Genomic DNA, 18,828 nt, shown 5'->3' on the forward strand with positions numbered 1-18,828 from the left:
AACTGTGTGAAGGAATCCGGAGCAGATGAGAAAGGAGGAAAATAAAACAAAGTGGAGACTGCAGAACAGACTCCACTGTGGCTGACTGTGCCGGCTGACGCTCCAGCAGAGGGGCTGGGTTGGAATTTTTTCTCCCATTCTCTCGCTCTCTCTTTTAAAGCTACACCAGCTCTCTCTCTTTCTCTACTATCTCTGTATCACCAAATCCTTGCTGGCTCTTATGGGCATGAAACACTCCTCCCGCTGCCTGCTCCTAAGGAGGAAAATGGCGGAGAACGCGGCCGAGAACACCGAGGTAAGGAGGCGAGCGAGCAGGGGCTCTCGGAGACCCCGCCGCCCACCCGGACCACCGCGCCGCCGCCGCCGCCGCTCAGCACCGAGTGCCAAACTTTCCCCAGCTTCATCCCGCTTGCTTCTGCCGGCCTCCGTGTGTGTGTGTGTGTGTGTGTGTGTGCGTGTGTGTGTGTGTGTGTGTGTGTGTGTGTGTGTGTTGGTGGGGGGTGGGGGGGAAGTTCATGTCTCAGGTCCCCTCCCTCTTGAAAATGCAAAACAGTCACTCTCACCCCATCACCCTCTCCTGCCGCCCGCTGCTCCCTTCTCCTGCCCCCAAGTCCCAAACCCTGGGCAGCCGCGCTCCCCTGCCCTCTCCTTTGGGCTCCGTGAGGGCTCCCGGGTCCCGGCTTTGTGCAGAGCTGGGGTGGGTAATCCTGGGGCCAGGTCTGCTCCCTGCAGTGTCTTGACCATCTCCTGCCGCTGCCTCAGCTTTACCCTTCAAGCTCGAGTCGGTCCCCGAGCTCTCCGTCCCCGCAGCAGCGCGGAGAGCTCCCGGCCGCGGGGGCCGAGCCGGCGGGGGGGCTCGAGCACCTCCTACAGACCCTCCGGCCCAGATCTGGGCCAGAGAGAAGTCTGCAATCGTCAGATGTCAGAGCCGCCTCTGGGGCGCTTAACCCGGCAGGGCACACGGGCCGCGGCCACCTTCAGCACCAGGGACAGCGTCCGCCCCTGCCGCAGCCGAGCCTGCGCGGACTGTGGGGGCTGCGCGCCGCCGGCTGCAATGAGAAACGGGTCTGCAGCCGCTCGTCCCGCAAGGGCTTTTGAGGAGGTCGCTGTAGCTCCGCAAATTGCGTTCTCGGCCCCCGCCTTCGGCGGCCTTTTTCTCTGCTCTCCAGCTGGCCCTGAGCCGCCGAGAGCCCTGCTGGGCTTTGTGTCCCAAGACTCGAGGCTGTGATCCCTCGCCTCGCCCTGACCCCGCTGTCATTACAACAACCGGACTATTCCGTAGGCTCTGGGCACCTGTAGTCACCAAGGGGATCAGCGTGGGCAGGCCCCTTACCTTCCTGGAGAAACGGTGCGCCGAGGTGGGGGCGGAGTGGGGCATGTGTGTGAAGATCATCCCTTACTCAGTGGCAGGAAAAAGACACAGAGAGCAAACTCCCGGGCTCTATTAATAGCTGGGTGTCTGGTGGGGCTGCCGCACATTTCACATATGGTTACCCATATGCAGCGGGGGGCGGGGACGGGGGTGTGGCGCGGGGATTGTCCCTCTGTCTTGCCGGAATGCAAAAAGGTAGAGAGACCCTTCCTGGGCTTCTTCCCTTGAGGTCTTAACTCTGCTGCTAAAACCCCTGCCCCACCGCGTAGGCAGCAACGCTTTATCAATCCCCATCCTCTGAGAGACTAGAAGCAGCATGCATCTGGCAATTGTCGATTTCAAAACAAACACGCTCCGGGACTTGAAAGCAGCGGGGCATTCAGTAGCGAGTGCTGTCTCCTTGAGTTAGGGCAAAGCCTGCATGCCTGCCGTCCCCTCACCACTTCCTCTTCCCCAGCCCCCACCTGAGAGCAGACATTCGGAATGATGTGCAGTGCGAGGCGGCTAGCCTCCCAGAAGAAAGCCATCCTTACCAGTCCCCTCACCCTCCGCGCTCTGATCGCCCACCCGCCGAAAGGGTTTCTAAAAATAGCCCAGGGTTTCAAGGCCGCGCTTCTGTGAAATGTGGAGCGAGCGGGCCACGTAGCGGTCTCTGCCAGGTGGCTGGAGCCCTGGAAGCGAGAAGGCGCTTCCTCCCTGCATTTCCACCTCACCCCACACCCGGCTCATTTTTCTAAAAAAAAAAAAAAGTTTTGGCTGGCCCCTTTGCCTCGTACCCCCGCTGCCGCTTGGGGTCTGGGTGCAGACCCCTGCCAGATTCCGCAGTGTGCAGCGGCGGCTGCTGCGCTCTCCCAACCTCGGCGAGGGTTAAAGGCGTCCGGAGCAGGCAGAGCGCCGCGCGCCAGGCTATTTTTACTTGCTTCCCCCGCCGCTCCGCGCTCCCCCTTCTCGGCAGTTGCACATGCCAGCTCTGCTCAAGGCATCAATGAAAACAGCAGTAGGGGCGGCCGGGCTCCTGCGAACAACAACAAAACAAACAAACAAAAAACCACGTCGCGTGCGGGCCACCAAGGCAGTGCGGGGAGGGACGCACCCAGCTGGGGCTCCTTGGAGGGGTGTGAGCCAGGTTGGCGGATCAGTTCTTAGCAACTTCCCTGCAGAAGAAGGGGTAGAACCCAGACTTGGTCAAACGTGCCTAGCGGAGGCATCCAGGCAGCGTGACAATCACAGGAACTGGCTGTTTTTGGAATAAGCCAGGACTAGAGCAGCACTTCCAAAAGTGGGGTGTTGTGGGCTTGCCTGCATTTATGGTGGATGAGAGCGGCAGGAGCACGCCTCCATGTGTGTCAGTGGGTGGTGCGGAGCGTGGTAGTGGTCCTAGTTCTGAATTGCACATCTCTTTATCAAGCACCGGCTCTGTACCAGGAAAGCTAGGTACCCAAGTTCCAAACATGAGGACCACCTGGTCCTTGCTCTCGGGAGGCTCACACTCTCATGGACAACTATGATGGATAATCCCGTAGCCACCTTTTCCTTTTTGTTGTTTATCTCATTCCATCCTCAAAACAATCCTGCGAGATAAGCAAAGATTAGTATTCATTTCTTATCCCCATTTTATAGTTGAGGACACCGAGGCTGAGGTCAAGCAGTAGCTGAAAGTCATCTGGTGGGTTAAGTCAGCCCTGAAACACAGATTGCCCCCACTTCTGATTCATTGCTGTTTGCCCTACCCTTGCTATTTCTAACAAGATGCCATGTGTGAATGGGAGTAGATGAGGAGTGGGCGGAGAGGAATACTTTGGAAGGGAGAGATGCAGTGATGGGGGTGGGCAAGGATGGGAGGAGGTATTCGTTCACAAGGTAAAGATACAGAGAGATACTCCAACCATTGGGCAGGAAGGGAGCAAGTGAAGAATAAAACTCTTACATTGTGACCAGAGCCTCCCTCCACAAAGTGAAGTAGCCAGCTAGGGCATGAGAGCATCAACTTCACACGCTTGCTGGGCACTATTGGCAATGGGTGGCCCCGGAGGCACTCTTCAACCACTCTGACCTCAGTTCCCTTCTCTGTTAACTTGAGCTGATTCTCCTCATGGAATAGGGCAGGTATGGGTGTAAGGAAATGCCAGGAGAGCCCCCGGCACACGACAAACACGCAGTAGTGTTAGTTCCATGTATGCTTTCTCCTGATCACTCAGCTATGCTTCTCTTCCTCAGCTAAGGGAATCACCATTCTTCTGCCAGCCTCTTCTCCTTCTCCCCTGTTCCTTAGGTGTCATCAGAAACCTCCTCTGTGGCCTTCTGGAATATTTGCAAAGCCTCCAGTCCCACTGTCCTCTTCAGCCCATTGTCAGTGCCCAAGACAGGTCATCTCACCTCTGCCCTCACTAAGGCCCTTGCCTCTGAACTGCTGGTCCTCTTCTCAAATCCAGCCTCATAATCCTACCGTACTGGATCAGCTTTTGGAAGCACAAATCTGCTCATGATCAGGCAGCTCTTTAAAGCTTAGGAAGTTGTCCTATTGCCTACAGGACACTGAATAAAGCCCAGTTTCCTTAGCATGGTGCACATAGCCCATTAATACCTGCATCATGCAAATCTCGGAAAAGACCTCTGACTGCATACCTGAATGCTTTTGTGCATGCTTTTCCCTCTGCCTGTGCCATTCTTTCCCCCTTCTCTCTGGAAAACAATCTTTTTCAACCTGCAAGACCCAGCTCAAATGTTACCTCCTCTGGGCAGGCTTCCCAGATCTGCCATTTATCCTCTCTCCCCAGGGAGGGTGATTACTCTTTCTTATGTGTTCCTAACGCCTGTCTCTCACTTTTCCTATTGCAAGATAATTGGCTTTTTATGTGTCTATTTATATGTCTATTAGATAATGCACTTTTTTTTTTGAATATTCTGTTCTTAGTACTGGGCCTCACACACAATAAGTAATAAATGTTAATAAATGTTGACTGAATTGATGTCTGTGATTGTAAACAAACTCTTGAGGCTTCTGGGCTTTAGTCACTCATGGCTTTCTGGAAATTGGGATTCCTATCTCCCACCACCCTACCCGTCTGCTGTACTTATGTTGCTGTGGACTTTTGAAACTCAAAATGGGTAAATATTCTGGGAATCAAGGTGCTGAAACCAGTCAAATCACGGGTACATTTTGGTTATTCACGTACCTATTCAATATTCAGTAATGATTGACTCTTACTATGAAGTAGTCATCTGAATAGCAGATAAATGGATTAATCACAATTCCTAACTATGAACCATGGAGGATAATGGACCCTCCTGAGCTACTGCTTGCTTTACTGATTCTTGGTGAAAGTCTGATGCATGATGCATTATTTATGGTGATGACTCCCTGATTAGGGTTTTATCACCTCAAAGGAGAGCCCCCAGGAGTCAGGAAACAGTTTTAGCAAAGAGTCACTTTGGAGACTGTTTTTTTTTTTTTTTTTTAATGTTCTGTTGACTTGCTGGCCCAGGGAGAGGGAATAATTACAGGTTGGAAAAAATCCTACAATGTGACAGTGAGATTAGGGGTTGCAGTGAGTTATGGGGATAACTGAGCTGACTTCTGGCATGGTGTATCTTGGTGGTTTTGGCTAATAGATCTTTCTCCTCAGGAAGTTGCTTTCAGCTGAAGAATGTGGTCCCATTATTACAGGGGTTGGGAAATTGAGGAAGAGGAAGAACCAGGCCCAGTTCTTTGAGGATGGTCTTCATCTATGTCTGTTTCTGCCGAGTGTGTACACTAACTAGTAGACTATGGAGACAGACTTCCTGGTTTTCAATCCAGCTCTGGACCTAGTAGATGTGTTGCTACATTGAGGAAGTTGCTTATTGTCTCTGGGCCTTTTAAGATTGTTGTGATGATGAAAAGGGTTAATTCATGCAAAGGAATTAGAACATTGCCTTCTACATGGTGAGTTCTCAATAAGCGTTTATGGTTATTATCCTGTTAGCTTTTAGGAGTCTTGCCAAAAAAGTGCAAACTGAAAGTATTTTCCCACTTTCTCATTTCTGTAGCTGAAATGATCCACAAAGCCCCGGTCCATGTCACTTTTCCCTCCCTCTGCAAACACCGATTTCAGTCCTTAAGTGAGCTCAGGAGAATTAAGAAGATACCCACTTTTTTTTTTTTTTTCTGCCTGGCGAATTTGGCTTTTCGGAGAGTCCTAAATTGGCTTTTGGCTGTCAAAGACGGTGAAACACAGCACTCCTGCCTCCAATTCAGGAGTGGGTTTCATTTCCTCTTTGCTAACGGCGACATGAAGTGATTATCACATACCAGTGTGGAACATGCAAAAATCTGTAAAAACAGTCCTTACACCTTGGAGTCTACTCTGCCAGCAGGGGGAAAATGGGCAGCCTGAAAATATGTGAACAGCCAAGGTAATTGAAAGCAGCCTCTGTGTGTGAGAAGCAAGCAGGTGGTGCTGTTGTGAACTGGCTTAGTCACAAGATAGAGTGAGCACAGCCTAGAAGGGACCTCTGAACGGTCATTCTGTCCATGCCTCTGTCTCTGAGAACCAAACCCAAGATGCATTGTTGGCCACTCGGTCTCTTGTTCAAAAGCTTCAGAGAAGGGAATTTCCCCAAACTCCTCGAGTGTCTCAGTAGTGGGAAGTTCTCCCTGAAGTCTGGGCTCAAACTCTTCAATTGCAATCTGAGTCACCTTCGTTTATGTTATTCTGAAAAGAGATGAAAACTGGCTGGTTACCTTTCCGTTTGGGGTTGCCCCACCCTTTTTACTAGTTTTTGTTCCAATTGATTCCAACCCCTTTTTCTGATATTCTGATATTAGACTTCTAATAGGAATAGCTAAGAGAGGAGTGTTTGAGATTTGCCTCTCCAGTATTATCTAGCCAAAATAGCCACTGGATATTTCACACATCAAATGTCTTTTCTTACTTCACTTGTTATAAGAATTCCCTCAAGCATCACAGTTTTTCCCATATTTGTAATGAGTGGCCCATAAGTAAAGATCTCTTTTTAAAGTGTAATTTTATATTGAGCAAACAGCTTGATGTGCATATTTTCATAAAGTCATAGAATCTTAAAGCTGGGCGGAAACTCAAATAATTTAAATCAGGAGATAGCAACTACTTGTCCAATATCACAGAGCTCTTCCATGTTGGGGTCGAGACCCTGTGGACTCCTGGGTCTGTGCTCTTTATACCTCCTTTAAACGTAGCGGCTCATCTATTGTTTTTATGTTTTGTGTCAACTTCCTGGTATATCCTGATCTGTACTAAGACCAGTGTTTCTCTCCATGAGGTCTAGGAATCGTGCATAGTGAGAGCTCTCTCCTTCTTGTAGAACTTAAAATGCTCGCTTAATACATTGCATTGTGTGTAATGCTGTGAATTACATATATCCCCATTGTTGGATTAATAAACTGAAGCACAGAGAGTTACTGTTATTTGCTCAAAATCCCACAGCTGGTAAATGATGAGGCTGGAGCTCAAAGTCTGGTTTTCTAATCGCTAAAATGCTTTTTCTCGTCCGCTAGGCTGTGAAGGCATGAGAAGAACCAGAGTAGAAATTTAAAATGTGAAGAGAAAGGGTGGAGAAATTAACAGGAGGAAGAATGTGGAATGGTGAATTTAGAAGAAACCTAGGAAGAGACACCAGCCCCGCCTTCCTTTTTCCAGGACTTCTTTTCTTGCTTCCACTGCCATCTTGCCATCCTCACTTTCATAGTCTCCAATACTGTGCCGTGTGGGTGACAGGGGTCTGACATAATTGTGGCAGGGACAGCCGTCACCTCGCTATCCCTATGCATCTAAACTATCCCTAGGCCTGGGTTCCTAGCTGGACCCAGTAGACAATGTACTTGTCTAACAAAGTATAGCTCTTTGGAAGCTTGACCCTAGGCCATCAGTCTTAGGTCTGGACTCTCATCCAGCTACTTACTGGGATAAAATGAATACTGAAGGCTCCGGGACAGGAACTTTGTTTCTTAAAATTTATCTTTGTAGTTTTATCACTTGTGTTACCCTCCTAGGGCTGCTGTAATAAAGTTCCACAAACTGGGTGGCTTTAACCCAAGAGAAATGTCTTCTTCCACAGTTCTGGAAGGCAGAAGTCTGAAATCCAGATGCCAGCAGCGTTGGTTCCTCTCGAAGTCTTCATGGAGAATCTGTTCCTTGCCTTTCTTCTGGCTTCCCGTGGTGGCCAACGATGCTCTGCATTCCTTGGCTGTAGACACATCATCTGGTCTCTGCCTTCATCTTCACAGGGCATTCTTTCCTGCGTGTGTCTATACGTCTTCTTATAAGGACAACAGTCTTGTTGGATTAGGGACCACTCTAATCCAATATGACTTCATCTTGATAACATCTGCAAAGACCCTATTTTAAATGAGGTCACAGTCACAGGTACTGGGGGTTTAGGACTTCAACGCATCTTTTTGGATGACACAATTCAACCCACGACATTACCCAGCACAGTGCCCGCCATATAGCAAATGGCTGATGAATGGCCTCAGAAGAGTTGCAAAGTCCAAGAAAGTAGTCTCTCTCCCTTATCCCTTTCCTGCTTCTCATTTAGCTGCACACTGTACCCACTGGCTTCCCAGGGTCTTTATCATGGCTTTTTCCTTGGGCTATAGCAAGAGTTACCGTTTTAACATACATATTACGCGTTGGGTGCCGTGTAAACTTTGTAAACATTGCCTTCTTTCATTTACTCAACAATATTACAAAGCAGCTCTTATTAATTCTGTTTTGCAATTAAGGAAACTGAAATTTTCAGAGTTTAATTATCCTGATCAACATTATGGAGCCAGTAAGTAGCAGAGCTGGAATGCTCTCTGCTGTTGACATGGCCTCCTTCCTCTCTTTTGTCCACACTCCCAACCCCAAGCTTGTCCTAACCTTTGCTCCACACCAGCTCCTACCCACCTGGAGATTTGGAAGATACACTTCCAGGTGTGGAAATGAGCTTGTAACTGACTGGAGCTTGTGGCCCTGTAATAGGCTCCCTGGGTTAGATCCCCTCATCCTCCCAGCGGTTTTGCTTTGTAGTTGTCAGAGGAATTACTTTAGTGGTAGACTTGGGCACTGATCAGCAACGTATTTGAAGGGCTATTCTGGAGGGTAGGAAGGACAATGAATAAGCCATGTAGGCCACCGACTTCTCAGCCTGCAGCAGTTTTGTGTGGGGGTTAATTGTGTAGGCTCTGGGGTTAGCGTGGGGTTACTAGTTGGGTTCAAGCTCAACTCCGCTGCTTCCCAGCTTTCACCACTTACTGCAGTTACCTGTGTGTGGGACTCATCCCCTATGCTACGTATGGGTAATGGTGCATTATCCCATAGGGTTATCACAGGGACTAAGTGAGTTATTTCACATAAAGCACATGTCTGGCATATGGTAAATACTCGAGAGAGATTAGCTTTATCCGTAATCTGGGCTTACCCAACAGTGTATGAAAGGAGAATAGATAAGTACAGGGCCTTTTTGGTGACATTGTGGAATCGGCACTGGGAGGGGCGGGAGCAGAGCAGTTGAGGGAAGGCACCTTTGATTCAGGGAATTCATTCTCGGGTCAGCCAGGTAGAGTCAAGAAAGCAGTTGAAGGCAGGGCTCTTTAGCTTTCCTGCCCAGAGGTCCACTGTGCCATGTGAAGGGCCCCAGTTATAGGAGGAACAGGGAGCCTCTGTGACCCACAGGCTGCCTGCCACTCTCCAGGCTCACTCTCAGCTTTGGGATGTAGAACTCAGGTGTTTGTCCACACCTATCAGATGAAAATGAAGCCTAATGGAGTTCCTACAGGTGTGAGGGAATTGGGGTATGGAAAAGAAGTGGTCATGCTCTACGGGAGGCTCCCTGGGGGTAGACAATGCTGTCTCAGGCTTCTCTCGGGCTTGACGCCCCCTCAAGCCTTGCTCAATTCCTACATGTTGATTACCAGACTGATTGGTAACTTTCCCCTGTGTTCCTACTGAGGGAAACTGAGGCATGGATAGGAGATAGGAGAGAGAGATGCCCAGGCTGACATGACAAATTGGAGGTTTAATTATTGAGTTAAATTCCCTGTCTTCTTGGCACTAAATCCCACAGAATATAAGCTGTGTGAGTGGCACAGCTAAGGCCACTATAAAGGGAAGGCTGTTAACAAATTCCTCAATTAGGGCCCCATTTGTCACTCTATTGTGAAAGACCATCTCTTGTTAGCTAAAGTAAAGTGGTGGCCTTTCAAGCCTGGGTCTCCCAGAAAATGAAAGACTCTAATTCCCATAGTCACATTAAATTCAAGGATTTCATCTCTCTCTGACAAGCAGTTATGACAGTAATTCTCTGGGGAGGCTCAGTCAAAGAATTCCACAAGCGATTATAGCCCATCAGAAGTGTAGATAGGGCCCTAATTAAGGCATGTTCTCTATTAACATGCATTAGTTCAGTTTTTGCCCACAGGTACATAGTAGAAAATTGATGACTACTCTTATTGAATGAGTCAGGAAAATAAACCTGTATATAGCACATGCTATTCCTTTTCTAAGAATTCTTTTTCTTCTCCTTTTTTTTTTTTTTTTTTTTTTGAGATGGAGTCTCGCTCTGTCGTCCAGGCTGGAGTGCAGTGGTGCAATCTCGGCTCACTGCAAGCTCTGCCTCCCGGGTTCAGGCCATTCTCCTGCCTCAGCCTCCCAAGTAGCTGGGACTACAGGCGCCGCCACCTTGCCCGGCTAATTTTTTGTATTTTCGGTAGAGACGGGGTTTCACCATGTTAGCCACGATAGTCTCGATCTCCTGACCTCGTGATCCACCCGTCTCGGCCTCCCAAAGTGCTGGGATTACAGGTGTGAGCCACCGCACCCAGCCTTTTTTTTTTTTTTTTTTTTTTTTGAGATAGAGTCTTGCTCTGTGGCCCAGGCTGGAGTGCAGTGGCGCGATCTGGGATCACTGCAACCTCCGCCTCCTGGGTTCATGCGATTCACCTGCCTCAGCCTGCTGAGTAGCTGGGATTATAGGCGTGTGCCCCCACGCCCTGCTAATTTTTGTATTCTTTCCCCTTTTTTTCCCAAATTAAAGTTGTTGACCCAGAATGGGGTAGGGGGAAGTTTGGCAGTCAGATCTGATTTTGGATCTCACTTTCATCCCTGTGGGATTGTAAAACCCATTTCATAGGCTGGCCATGAGGAGGATTAAATTTGATAATGGGATACGACATAAAACTGGCAGATGTTTTCTCTTTTTTTTTTGAGACGGAGGCTCGCTCTGTCGCCCAGGCTGGACTGCAGTGGCCAGAACTCGGCTCACTGCAAGCTCCGCCTCCCAGGTTCACACCATTCTCCTGCCTCAGCTTCCCGAGTAGCTGGGACCACAGGCGCCCGCCACCTCGCCCGGCTAGTTTTTTGTATTTTTTAGTAGAGACGGGGTTTCACCGTGTTAGCCAGGATGGTCTCGATTTCCTGACCTCGTGATCCACCTGTCTCGGCCTCCCAAAGTGCTGGGATTACAGGCTTGAGCCACCGCGCCCGGCCCAAGATGTTTTCTTCTTTTTCTTACTGTTACAACTTTTAAGATTTTTTTTTCTGCCCAGTTGTTGTTTCACTTTTAGGAGAAAATTTATAGTTCAAAATGGGAATAGTCAATTCTGATGTTCGCTGAAAGTAGATACAAATGACCTATTCCAGACAGACTGCAGGGTGTCACGATGTTTCTATGTGAGGATGTGTACACGCTTCTGAGTCAGTAGGTCCGTCATGCAGGAGAACACGCTCATCCACAAACACACACGTCCTCTGTGATTTGTAGTTCATAATATGTGAGACATGAGGCACAAATTTAATTACTGGCCTGGAGCTTCTGAGCTACACGCAGGGTCTGACATCTCAATATGGGAGAGCATGTTTCCTGTGAGAACCATGTTAAGGTGAGGCTGGGCGTGGGAATAGTTGAGGGAGAGTCTTGTAAAGATAGATCCGAGTTTTAGGGTCAGAGACATCATGCAGCCTTGACTTTGCAGCTGATATGCTTCGTTGATTCTGTGACTTGTGGTGCTGTGGGTTTGTTCCGGGTAGGGTTGTGGTCGCCTTCTCTGCATGCTGTCTCCAGGTGACCCCATCCGCTCTCTCAGCATCATGACCAGTTTCCATCCTCAGACTGCAGCCTACATCTCTCTTCTGAGATTGGCGTGGCATATCCGCCTGCCTGCAGGACATCTTCACTGAGATGTCATAGGCACCTCAGGTTCACTGGGTTGCCTCCGGAGTCCTGCCCTCTTCCCAGCTCCTGCCGTTCTCACTTTTCTTAGTAATAAGTCACCAAAATCACAAGCCTGGACTCTGCTGTCTCCTTTCTCCACAACAAGACCTGGAGATTCTACATCTGAAATGTTTCTCCTCTTTGTCTTGAATCTGTCCTCCACATTCCAGGCCCACTGTGGCCGTCCCTGTTCGTGTCTCTTCACCTCTGAGCTGGATCTCTGCAGTGATCTTCTGGATGTTCTCTGCGCACCCTCCCTTTACTTGCTTGGTTCTCCTCTCACAGCGGCATGAGTGCGCATTCTAGAATAGAAACCTGATAATGCTTCTCCCTTCCTTAAACCCTATCAGTGGCTTTTCCATTATTCTTAGGATCATGACCCACTCCTCACCCAGGCTCAGGAGCCCCTGTGTAATCATGCCCCTGAGTCCTCTTCCATCCTCATTTCTTACAAGCCCTTCCTTTTGCTCCAGCCACACTCAGCTGCCTACCTCCCCTCCTCAATTCATTGCTCCTCCTCTGTCTTCAGGTCTCAGTGTGGATGTCACTTCTTCCAAGAAGGGTTTCCTGCCACCACCTTCAGATCCATGTCTCCTCTTATGTTATCCTATAGCACCAATGCCTGCTATCTCAGCACTTATCACCCTGTGCTTTACTTCCCTATTTCCTCATCTAGAAGTCAACCATCAACTTTGTGAGAGTAGACACTGTGTATGCTCTTCACCACTGAACCCCAGCATCTACCACGATAGCTGGTGCCTGCTAGTGACTTAAAACTGTTTGTTCAGTGAACTATCATTGGCCACATGTACCTTTCCTGTATGAAAAAAATGTTCTATGGATGCTAGCAATTAAATGAATATTTGTTGGTTCCCTTCCTGATTCACCGATTGAGGCTCTGTCAGTCACAGAGGATCCCATTAGAAGAGTATACCTCTGAGGTCAAAGCCACCGTCCACCTGACCGAAAGCAAGTCCGCAGTTAAGCTGTCCCAGTTAGATGTTCACTGCTGAAGAGCAAAGTCAGGCAAAGTCAGAGTTGCAGAGGTTTATAATCAATGCAAACTGAGTAAGAAGAGATTTTCGCATAGACAAGTGTAACCGGCATGACATAAGTCTCCGAAAGGGCTAGGGGAAGGGGGGCTTTGCCTGAGACAATCAAGAATGCCTTATGCTTAGGCAGTGGCAGCAGAGAGCCTGAAAAACCTTGCTTGAGGCAGGAGTGTTTTCGGGTTTGGAGCAGCCAATATATTTTCCCTGATCCACCATCACTGGCTGCTCTGAGCAGAAGATGCAGTGGGGGATGTTCTCAGACCAGAGATCTGAACCGTCCTGAGGCCAAGGCTCCTAATTGTGAGCACTCAGGGACCCGGGGTCCTGCTCTGGGGTGGGGCGGCTCTGCAGAGTGGACATGACCCCTGCTCCCAGCGTGGTCCAGGTGCCTTTATTCATGTGTGCTGTGGGTCCAACACAGCCATGCACTCTTCTATTTATAATAAGGTTTAGGGTTCTATATATAGCACTGTAGGATGACTACAGTAAGCAACAATATACTATATAGTTTCAAATAACTAGATGGAAGATATTGAATGTTCCCAGCACAAAGCAACGACAACTGTTTGAGATGATGGATGTACTAATTCCCCTGACCTGATCACTATACATCCTATGTATTGAAATATTACTATATTCACTATGAATATGTACAGTTATGATTTGTCAATGAAAAAAATAAATTGAATTTTAAAAATAGATAAAAATAAGTTGCTCCCTACTCCACAATGTAAAGAAAACCAAACCAATGACTTGGACTGCCAGTACTGCAGCGTCCGCAAGGTCAGCTCTGGTGGCTTTAATTGGAGGCTTAACTGAAGGGCTGCAAACCTGTACCCCACCCCACTTTCTTCTTACGGCTTTGTCTCAGCGGCAGAAATCAGAGTTTTCAGAGCTCTTCAGGTCCACCCCCACGTCAGGAATGCACTCCACATAATCCAGTCAAGGCAGCAGGGACCTATCCTGAGCCCCAAGGAGCAGCTGCCTCAACTTTCCTGACACATTCGCTCCCGTTCCTCGGGCCCTCGGCTGATACCAAGTACCATAGAAAAAGTCAAGAATCAAGAGCCAGAACCCGTGATCCTGACCCTGCTGCAGAGAGTTACACATCTGAAAAGTGGATGAAATGGTCCCCCTCTATCTCAGTCTGTAGGCTTGCCCCCGTAAATAAATGGAGACAATGGGCATGAGGACTTTAAGAGGTAGGAGATTGTGTGCAGGTCTTACACTTTGCTCTTATAACCTTACGCTTTGCTTGTTATAACCTTGCTCTCTCAGGGGCCTCCAGGCAGCTCCATGCCTGTCTTCCCTTATTGTGCCGTTGATGGAGCTGGATGCCAGCTCCACATGGCTGCCCCTTCCAGACATGCCCATGGGTGCTGGTCTGTGCTGTTGAAAATGGAGAGATGTTTTCCCGTTAGGCAGCAAATAACATAGAAGGTGGAGGTTTGGGGAACAGCAGGAAGACTTGGACAAAGAACGTAACGGGCTGTGACTTGGACAAAGGACTTGGACAAAGCTGAACTTTCTGGGTCTGTGACTTGGACAAAGGACGTGACTCACTGCAGGCAGCCTGCTGGCAATTGCTTGTCTGGGGAAGAAACCTTGCTCCAGAAACCTCTGCCTTCATTTTTGTTTCTCACCTGCTGGCTCAGTCGTCTCCTTTTTCTCTTCCCTGCCCAAGCCTGGGTTTCTATGCATCTAAGAGCAAGAGCTCTTCATTTTCCAAGCAGGAGAAACTGTGAGGGGCTCACTATCCAAGTGGCAGCCCCAGCTTCTTGGCTCTGGGCTGTGTGAGCCTTGGTGTTGGAGAGAATCCAGTCCCAGGCAGCTGTTCCATTGGTGCCTGCTTGACTGGGCAACCTTACATAGGTGTCAAGGATCTAGCCTGTTCTGAATATGAAAAGGGCTAAAGGGGGAAAAAAGGACGGGGGAAGATTTGAGTTTCAAATCAATTAAAGCCATCCTTCTTTGGCTTCCTAAGTGTGTAGTGCTGGGCCACTATTGCTGAAGTGCTGGGGCCTGGCTTATCTCCCAGGACATAGGCCTGAGCCAGGATGCTGTGTTCCTTTGGGTACCATGGCTGGTGCCAGCAGCTGAGCTTCACACTGGGGCCTTGGGAGTGTGGGGGGCGGGGGCAGTGGGAAGTGATGCCATGGCCACCCCTGCAGTCACTCTCCTTTGATGTGGCTCTTGACAGTGGCCTTGGAGACTCCCTTGCGATCCACTGCAGTGGACTCTCCTTGGTCTCATCTCACCTGGCCAGTCAGCCAACTACAATAGACACTGTTGCTTGTTGTATTTGACTTGATACCCACTGCTCTTTGGGCTTCTAAGCTCTGCTTTCTCCTGCCTCTCCCACCTCCCTGACTGTTCTCTCTCAAGCTTTCATGTGGATTCTTCTTTCTCACCCAGGGATGTTGCCTCCAGCCTACTGTCCCTGGGTGATCTCATCCTCTTCTACATCTTGGGACATCCAGCTCTGCACTTCTGGCTGGATTTCTCTTCCTTTGTGTTTTGCAGGCACTTTAAATTCAACATGACCCAAACTGAGTTCCTCACCTTTCCTTCTGATTTGCTCATCTGCTTCTCTCCTTGTCTGCCTGTCTCACGAAGGGCACTGCCATTCTCGCCTTCACCCCAGCCAGAAGTCAGGAATCAGACCAGAGGACTCCCTTTCTCTCACCTCCCTTGCCCCAATCTCAGATGATTTATGACAAAATCCTGCTAATTCTACTTTCTTAACACTGTTTACGTCTATCTGCTTCTTTCTATCCCTGTTGCCCTAGATCAGCACTCATTAACTTCTTCCCAGCTCTTGCTCCGTGCCTGTCTCTTCCCCGCACTGCAGCACAAGGCCTGGGCAACAGGACGACTTAGTGGATGTTGGTGGAATGAACAAATGAATAAGCAAATGAACTATGGGTAGCAATTGCCTGCTCCGGAGAGTAACGCAGGGTGGTCGTTCCGCAGCTGCTTGGTTTTGTGAGTTACCCTCAGGGGTCACCGTTCTTCATCTCATTTACCCTCAGTGAGTTGCTTGTGAATGAATCCGCTTTAGAACGAGGTTTGTGGGATTCAGGAGACCGGGGCTGTTGTCCAGGCTCTGTAACTCGCTCATCATGTGACAGGTCCTTTTTGAGACTATTTTTGTCCCCGAGAGAACTGCAACACCAGGGATCAAAGGGTTTGAGTGTCTCAGTGGCTCTGTGTCTACCATGCAGCACTCTCCTTGGAAAGGAAGAAGGACAGAGAGAGAGAGAGAGAGTGAAGCTGGAGAAGCGGCGGAATCTGTAAGGCGGTCTTGCTAGTTTCTTAACGCACAACGTTGTTCAATCCCCCAGCGTCACCCAGTCCTCTCAGAAAGTTCTCTGTTCCTCTTTCCCTCAGGACAAAGAGGGCTTGGTCTTGGGGATTCTGGAAGCCTCTTTGCAGAGCCCGGACACCTAAACCAAATATAGGACGTACCTGCTGAACAGATAACTCCTATTTCAGTTTCCCTTATATTTTGGCTTGAACAGGGATTTTATATCTAGTTTGAGTAGCTGACTGTGTGGCCTCCAGTAAGTCCCTTAGATCCTTCGAGCCTGCGTAATGACATCTTACCTGGAGACAGGGGCTGGGGCCCAAGATTCTAGCACATCTTGGAATGTGTTCCTTTCTGCGCTTCCTTCTGTTACTTCTACTCTTCCGATTGTAGTTTTTAGGGAATGTGTGCACTCCCTAAAGTGAGTGAAGGGAGAGTGCAGTCTTCTCTGTCCGTGGTGAGTTCCCTGCCAAATCTTCTCTACTTCACTGTATCTGGATCTTTCTGGAAAGCCAGCTATGTGGCTCTTTCATGTCACTTTTCCCGTCCTCAGCCTCTTTCAAGAGTTCTGGAGATGGGAGCCAGAATGTGGGGGTAGAGAGCATCAGAAGTTACCAGTCATGGAGAAATGTTTAATAACAACCATTTTAGTTCAGTTCATTGACCCAGCAGATCCATTCCCTATAGTATGTTATTTTGTGGTACTTTATCCTGTTCGAGTTTAGATAATGAGTAATAACAATTATACCAGGTACGCTCTACTGATTTCCTCCTAGGAGTCTACAGTGACTTAGCACATCTTGGAATCCTTCTTGAGCCCCCGGATACTGAAGGATCAGGCAGATCTGGGCAGAGGCAGGGGGCAGGGGCAGGAGTGATTGTGACTGTCCTTTGGAGAGGGAAGCTCCAAGGAGGGGACTTTGTCAGGGTCTGAGAGTTGGCCACAGGGCCAAAGTCAGGCTGTGAGCCCTGACTGTTCCATGTGTCAGGCCGCTGTGCAGATTTTCTGGTCTCTCTGAATTCTTCCTGCCTTTCGTTTTTCTGTTACCCCTAAGGTGCTCTTTTGTTCACCACAGAACACTGAGCAGTTCTGGTTCCTCTGAGGTTGGTATCCAGTTGGCTCAGTGTCAGAGCCCTGGTTGGGCTGGCACCAGGACCCTCTGGCTCACCTTGTGGGGGTTGCCAGCACCAGATTGCTGTTGGGGTGTGGCTGGCATTCGGGCTCCAAGACGTGGTTTAGAGAGGGGATGCTCACCCAGGCCTGCAGAGCCTCTCCAAATCCATCCGTACTTCCACTGAAGATGTCCAGTATAAGCGGGTCAGGGTCATTCTGCCTCCAAGTGGAGTGTAAATAAATAACACGTGGAGACTTTTTTCTGAGCATGCCGGCATCCCACATTTGCCCTTCTGTTCACTCTGCACCTGCCTGCACCCTGCACTCTGGAGAGCTTTCCTTGCAAAGCTGTCCCTTCCGGCTGGGTTCTGCCTGTGGGCAGCTGCAACACGAGCAACAGTGGGAGGGTGGGGGAAGGGAGGGGCATTGATTCCCTCAGCCCCTCCCTATGAGGGGTCACTGTCGACCTGCCCTTTCCCTGGCCTGAAACTTTCGTGTAGCAGCCCCCATACTCCCTCACGGCCTCTGAGTTCCAGTAACTTCTCCCCTCTTGCTTCCTACACCTGGGGTCATCCTGGAGCTCCTCTCTTACCAATCCCAGGCGACTGCCGCTTTGCTTCCTCTAAGCTATGTTGACAAAAATTATGGATGCCATTCATCAAGCACTGGCTATGTGCCAGGCACTTTTCAGAGCTTTCTACATGAATTATCCCATTTAAGTCCTAAAAAAAAAATCCCCTAAGGATATACTAATATCTCCAATTTACAATGGGGAAACCAAGACACAGACGGGTTCAGTAAATTTCCCAGGATAACAAGGTGTCAAACAAAAGCAGTCCTGTTCCAAAGGGCACTCAGCACAGGGTCTGGTCAACACATGGTGGCTGCTGTTTCGATTGTGGTGGCGACTGCTCATTAGGGTTGTTATCTGATCACATGTTCTGCATGAATTCAGAAAAGCAGGCCTGGTTGGCAAAGTTAGGTCCACCCTCCACCTGCTCACTGGTGTGGTCCCTGGGCCAGTAGCATCGGCGTCACCTGGGAACTTGTTAGAGATGCAAACTGTCTCCCCATCCCAGACCTGCTGAATCAGAACCTCTGAGGGTGGGGCCGGCAATCTGTTGTCCAGGTGATTGTGGACATGCGGGCTTGACAGCCACCACACTGCACAGAACCCACCCACATACCCTGTGAGTAGAAGCACATTGCTTTCCCGCAGGGGCATTCACGGTCTCTGCACTCTGAGCCTGGTGTGGTTGAACTAGCAGGACGGGCCCCATTCTCTAGCTGGCTCTGGGAAACAGGCTGCCTCGGCACCCATGCATTGCCCTTGGCTGTGGCGGTTCCTGTTTCCCATCTTCTGGTGACTGCGGCCAGCCAGAAGCCCGGACTCTCCCGGTGGTTGGCTTCTCAGGTCTGTGTCCCTGTTTGTCCTGGCTCTGTCATTCACTGGTCTCTCCCTGATGAACTGAACTTTACCTGTAAGGTCTCTGGGAGCTCCAGCTTATATTTTGGCCTCGTGGATAAAGTATCCACCAATAGCTGACCCAGCTTTCTTGGACTCTGGAGTGCCCAACCTCCTTCTGAGATAAAGCAAGTCAGGGTGGGCCATTCACGTGCGGGAGCAGCTCAGCGCAGCATTGAATGGGGCCAGGGCCATGCTTGGGCAGTTGAGGAAACACCTCTCTTTACCATGGGCCCTAGGCCTCTCTGGTGTGGAGCTGCCTGGCATGTGGCAGACCGGGTCTCCAGGATTGACTTCGGCGGCTCT

General features: G+C 49.5%; 1 protein-coding gene across 1 annotated transcript in view; it reads left to right on the forward strand.

The window, feature by feature from the left end:
• The first annotated feature begins 204 nt into the window (after positions 1–204).
• Positions 205–18,828, forward strand: part of PRMT8 (protein arginine methyltransferase 8) — a 99,573-nt gene continuing 80,949 nt past the window's right edge. Inside the window, exon 1 of the mRNA XM_007967259.3 lies at positions 205–295. Within this exon, the coding sequence (XP_007965450.1) occupies positions 221–295 (75 nt within the window). The 5' untranslated portion in view covers positions 205–220. The remainder of the gene's footprint in view (positions 296–18,828) is intronic.

Source organism: Chlorocebus sabaeus, chromosome 11, assembly GCF_047675955.1.
Source record: "Chlorocebus sabaeus isolate Y175 chromosome 11, mChlSab1.0.hap1, whole genome shotgun sequence".
Lineage (NCBI taxonomy): Eukaryota > Metazoa > Chordata > Mammalia > Primates > Cercopithecidae > Chlorocebus > Chlorocebus sabaeus.